Below are 6000 nucleotides of genomic sequence, written 5' to 3'. Positions count from 1 at the left end.
CATTCTGTGATTCTGTGATTCTGTAATCAGCAGAAAGTTATGGTACATCTGTAATAATCAGTCCATGTCTATTAACAGGAGATAGGAAGTGAAGCAGTTAGCTTAGCTTAGGCACAGCCCAGGGTGTGCAGATTAGCTGGAACCGGGTGCAGTGAGTGCTGTTGGGTTGATTGTGGATGCAGCAGCAGGCATATGTTGTGAAAACCTCAGCGGGTCTGTAGGAAGTGCAGGCGAAGAGTTCAGCAAGGCTGTATTCATAGCTGCTGAAAATAACTGAAGAGCTTTGAAGGGTTTGTTTGAGAGTTCGGTCTGGCACCATTAATTGTTCCCTTTACTTCTGTCTTCAGACAGTTTCTGTTGGAAATTTTGCCTCACCCTCTATGGAGGCTAGAATTGATACCGTTACCACTGAAGTGGAGAACAGGAGTTGACAGCACAGGTTCAGACATGTCACTAAAAGCCTTTTAAGACATATTCTTTACATTAACCCACAAAAATCAATGCAAAGGCCTCTCAGTGCAATAGCAGCTGAAATTATGCATATCTAATATGGCGTAATCATTATGTACATTATCACAGGCAGATTCGATATTATTTTTTATTGCATTATTGGCGTTTCGTTTTCACGGACACGCTATGGAGAGTCAAAGATTGCAATAAATCTCATGTAACATGGCTGATCCTACAAGGAGGTGCACAGCGCAAACTTCTGTCGAAGTTGATATGAAATTCTCCTGCGTGTTTAACAGAGCGAGGCCTTTCTCGACTACTTAAGAATGGCACTGAGGGACTGTGAGCAAGGGAAATAGCTGTACAGTGATCTTCTACATTCAGCAGAGAAAATCTCCTCATCAGTCTCTTCTGGTAGAAGTCTTTCCTGGTTGGTGAGACTGAAGAGGATCTATTGAGAATAAATAACCATAAAATACCATGCAGCTGGCTGCAGCTGCCCACCTTTGCTTGAACAGTAGCTGTAGGAAGTGCGTTGCAGACCAGAGCGAGGCTAAAAGTTAACTTTTCACCGCAGCTGTCCTGCATCTGCAGAGAAAGAGGTGGATTTTACCTTTTCAATATTAAATTATGGTAAATTTTGAGTATGAAGAAAATATATTTAGTATCAGGTCGCACTTGAGTGTAATTTCTGAATATCTACTCTATGTTTGCTAAGGGAAAGAAGTGGGTATGCATTTTCATTCTGATTTAGTAAAATGCCAGTATAAAACATGCCAAATGATTGACCTCAGTGACAGAAGTGTGAGCCTTTCTGCACAGCTGAGGCAGAAGCAATGTTTGCTCTAACATTAGACTGCTTGCCAGTGGCCAGGTTGCCACAGTATTTCCTTGGGCCATTTGTCAGCCCCCCTGCTACATCTGTGAGCCGCAGGACAGACTGTGCAGATGTGAACTCTTCTGTCCCCCAGGAAGCAGGTTTGGCATGGATAGATGCTTGTGATAGCTTCCTTCAGCACTTTAGCCACAAAATCTAGGATTGTACCTATGGCTGTAGGTCATCAGTACAAACACACTGTAGACCCAGCGGATCAGAGGTCGTAGCTCTGTGATGACATCTATTTCACCTTGACATCGCTTAGCCTCTAGCACAGTCTTCAAAGAAAGGTGTTGGAGGAGGGCAGAGTGCTAATCTGATTCCCTAGGGGAGACTGGTGAGGCAGGTTATATTTTCTCTGTTATATTAGCTTTGGTATTGCATTGGGAGCACTACTTTTTTTAGTTGGGTTTTTTTTCTTTTTGTGCAGGTGAAGCTATGACTTTTCACCTGTTTTAAGCTCCTGGCTTTTAAGGAAATACTTGTCTATTTGGCCTGGTATTATAGCTACATTAAAAAAAAATACATATAAGTGATTATTTCTTAGGTAAAGAGAGCTATCGATATTAAGGAATCTAAACCAATTTCTCTTTTTGACCAGCAGTAGCCATTTCACAAAACCAGACTTCCAGAAAGGCCTGTGCAAACAATCTGAAATTAGTTTTTGAAAGTCATGGTTGTAATATTGCCGGCAGAAGAGCAGGCTTCACAGTCAAGGGAGAGCCTTGTGTGGCATTCACATTCTTACTCCAAAATGAGAGTTTCAAGCCCCATGTCCTGTTGCTCATCTCGTCTCTTTTGAAGAGAATCCACTAAATGGTTGAGGAAAATGGTACTGCTGCCTGTAGACAGTGAGCCCTGGAAATCAAAGCTGACACCTTGATTTGCAAAGGGAAGCGGGTTGGAAACTAATGCAGCCAGAGGTAGGGATGCAAGTGTTAAACCCTTGCTGACTGTACTGCCACATCCTAAGGAAATTATTGGCTTTTCAGTCAGCTCCTAAGGCCACGAAATGATTGTTCTATGGAGATTACTCTGAGATGGATCCGGTTACAGTTCCGTTGTTTGTTTTGGGCTGTAGTATGCAGGTGAACAGTTGTATGTGTTTTTATTACCTCCAGTTAGGTTTCCACAGATGGAGGGATGTTAAGTTTGAAGTGTTCCATGTGTTCTCCTTCTTGGTCACTGTATCTGTTCCATACTGCAGTCCTCTTGGTGCAGAGCAGAAAAATCTGTGTTATAACTCTCCTGTTACTCATTTTATTTCACTGTGCTCTCTTTCAGCCCATGGACCAGGCTTCTCTTAAAAATAGCGATGTTCTCATCCTGACGGGTCTTACGCAAATCCCTACTGCTAACCCAGATGGCATGGTAGGAGAGTTCTGCAGCAACTTGGGTAGGTCGTTGAAAGAAGTCTATTGCCTATTTTATCATCTTATTCATTGCTTTGGGTGGGAAATAATTCTGAGATTCCTGGAATTGAATAAGTTGTCCAGCTATAGCTTCTGGCATAAAACTAGCTGTTTAGATTTTATGATGTGCTCCTGATGTCATTAATACTGTAAGTGCTTGGAGAGACACAAGTTGTACCTAAAATGTTTTGGAATGGAACAGGTATAATGAGATTTAATCATGTGCTGCTCTTGGTTTCCCAAGTATGTCGCTTAGCTGCCAACAGACTATGTGTTGCCTAGGTTTTGGGTATTGTTCCCAGCTGAAATATTACTATTTCCTTCCTGTATATCAGCCAGTGTAAAATCTTTACATGCTTTTTTTATGACTTTCAGTTTTGAAAACAAGCACATCTGCTTCCCTTCTTACACCTGATTTTTAAATATATCAAAAGCAAACAGCACAATCTCTGTTTAAAAAAAAAATCAAGATATATTTATAGACCCCAGAAATATAAAACCTAATCAGACGCTTTCACAGCTGGAAAAGCTGATAATTGCAAAGCTGCGATATCAGTGTGAATGGCAGCATTTTCCAGCCTGTTTGGAATGTCACATCCAGTGCTGTTCTCTCCTTTTCTCCCCTTCCCCCACCTCAGTTCCTCTGTGCTCTCACCCTTCTGTCATCAAACCACTTTCTCATGTCTGTCCTGCTGTACATTGTTTGTTCTTTTATCAGAGGTTTTCCTTTTATTTTAAACCAACTACTTTTTACAAAGAAGACTAAAAAGCTCGTGATAGGAGGATTCTTACAAAGGTTATCAAAAGACATTAGAAGTCTAAATCAGAGAATCCTCACTGTAAGCAAGTGTTTTGGTCCCCATTACACACCGGGGAGAAATTTGACCTGTAGTAAGGTGCCTTACTCAAGGTCGAAGAATAAGGTTGATAACAAAACTGAATTGCAAATTCTTAGTCTTTTTTACATATGAGTGTACCCTTGGAGAAGAAAAAAAAAACACACAAAACTTTGTGTTTTTTTCACATTTTAAAATCTTTGTGCATATTCACAGATGGTCTTTTCCAACCTAAATGATTCTGTGATTTTATGATTCTGTGATCTTTGTATTGACTCACAATCCCAGTATGAAACTGCTGAGGTAGTGGAAGGCAAATAATACAAAGGATGTGGTAGATCCTTCATCACCCACCAACTCTAAATCAAAATCAGATGTCCCTATTCGGGACATGTGTCAGTTCAAACAGGAGTCATAGGTCCTGTTGTGGGATGTACAAGGTAAAATAATGTGGGTTTTGTTTTTATGAAAAAATGAGTTAAAGGATCAGAATGATTCCTTGTAGTGCAAATAACTGTTAATAGAGTGTGTTTTGGCATTTTGTAAGAATGATAATCATGAGTTATACCAAAGAACCTCTCTGCCAACATTCTGGCTCCAACAGGGGCCATGAGCAGATGCCTTGAGAAGAGCAAAAGAACAGGGTGAGATTGTATAATACTTTCCCCTTATAATCTCATAGCCTTGAAGTATTTTTATTTCAGGGATTTCCTTAATCAGACATGGCTTTTGTGTAGTTAGTACTGTTCAGTGGATTTCTCTTCCAGGAACTTGTTCAACGTCCCATTGAAGCTGTGTTAATTCTTAACACCTGTGACTTCCTTTCCTGAATGATAAATGTGTTTGTGTGTGTGTGTGTTTTGCAGTCTCTGTTTTCATTCTTTTTAAGCATTGTTAATTTTATTACCCCATGAGGTGTCACAGAAAAGCTTTAGTGACCTTGTTGTGGTAGATCCAAATGTGCTGCCCTTCTCCGTCCCTTCTGGAGGTTGCTGTTCCCCTGACAGATGGTAGCACGATCACATCCTATCGTCTTACCTTAAACCACCAAGGAAGCAAACCTGAGCTGAAATGTTAGACTTTGTACTGGAGCGGCCAAGGAGTGGTAACATGTTGCCCTGCTGCCAACTCTGCTGCAGATGTGCTCTAGCAACCACCTTGGTGGTCACTCTTGTCTTGAGCTGCAACAGCTGTATGCTCAGTAAACAAGAGCGAGACAGTTGTTAATCAAAATGCTTTTAAAAATTAAACAAAGTCTTAGAGATGTAGCTTGGCCAAAGCAAAATCCAGTGGCGTATAAATGAATGCATTACATAGGTAGGTACAGGTGAGTGTTTATCTACACAAGTTGTTCTGGTTTACGGAAACATTCTGAACTATTTTGAGGGTTTTGCAGAAGGTCTTCAAGCCAGCTTCTATCTTGAATGAGACAAACTCAGAGAAATCAGAAAATTATTAAAGACCAAAGGAAGATATACACTTAACATGATGCCATTGTAAGAATCTGGAATTTGAGTGGTATTCACCAAAAAACACAGTGACCTGAAGAAATTAAATAACTCTAAGAATAATTTAGTGGTAGGGCTGGCTTTTACATGACACCAGCAGTATTTACGCCTCTACCCCAGCATCAAGAGAAGAAAACAGTGATTCCATTTTCTTTCAGATGTGTAAAAAAGTCCGAAGAGCAATAGGTTACTGGGGAAAGCAAGGGAGTAGGCAAGCCGAACAGAATAGTTTTTATATATTTTTCCCATTTCCAAAATGTTCAGGGGACTTCACAAGAAGCTCAGAACCCACTAGGAAAAAACTCTAAAGCAGACACTGGAAATTTACCAAAAATGACTGTTATGAAGTAATGTCATGTTTTGAGTAAGTGTTGTGAAGCACAGAAATGGAAGTGTGAAAATTTCACCTTGATATATTTCCATCCCAGCGTGTAGAGTCGTAGACGCTTATTCCCATTATAACCAAGTCACATGCATGATTTCCTCCTCACATTGTGTGTGCAGCACTGAAACCACGCTTTGTCACGTCTCCAAGCTCCTCTCAGTTTAGCCCAAACCCCTTTTTTTCTGTGCTCAGCACTGCAGCACCAGCACTCTGCAGCTCGAGAAAAGCAATTGTATTTTTACATTGCCTTGGGCATCATCAGCAAAATTGCCAGACTGTCTGTAGGGACAGTTTGTGATATTTTGTGTGTGTGTGCGGTCGTGCCTGTGTGTGTGTGTGCGTGTGTGTTTATATAAAGCCGAAAAGAGCACAGTTTGCTTTTTAGGTGCCAACTTGACCTTGTGGCAGCTGTTCGAAAAGCAAGTATCTCATTGTGAGTTGTAAATTGAACAACTTGTTATGGAGCTGCTGAAGGAGACTAAATTTGAAATGCCAAGATTATTATACTACTTTTATCAAGAGAGCGCATCCA

The 6000-nt window shown here is 40.7% G+C and overlaps 1 protein-coding gene across 1 annotated transcript in view; it reads left to right on the top strand.

The window, feature by feature from the left end:
- Positions 1–2611: 2611 nt before the first annotated feature.
- The window catches only part of INTS9 (integrator complex subunit 9), a gene marked incomplete at its 5' end in the record, with an annotated part of 44246 nt that continues 40857 nt past the window's right edge, over positions 2612–6000 (top strand). Inside the window, one exon of the mRNA XM_010076816.1 lies at positions 2612–2723. Within this exon, the coding sequence (XP_010075118.1) occupies positions 2612–2723 (112 nt within the window). The remainder of the gene's footprint in view (positions 2724–6000) is intronic.

Source organism: Pterocles gutturalis, unplaced genomic scaffold (assembly GCF_000699245.1).
Source record: "Pterocles gutturalis isolate BGI_N339 unplaced genomic scaffold, ASM69924v1 scaffold1198, whole genome shotgun sequence".
Taxonomy (NCBI): domain Eukaryota; kingdom Metazoa; phylum Chordata; class Aves; order Pterocliformes; family Pteroclidae; genus Pterocles; species Pterocles gutturalis.
The sequence above is the reverse complement of the archived record's forward strand: the minus strand, read 5'-3'. Positions and strand labels throughout refer to the sequence as shown.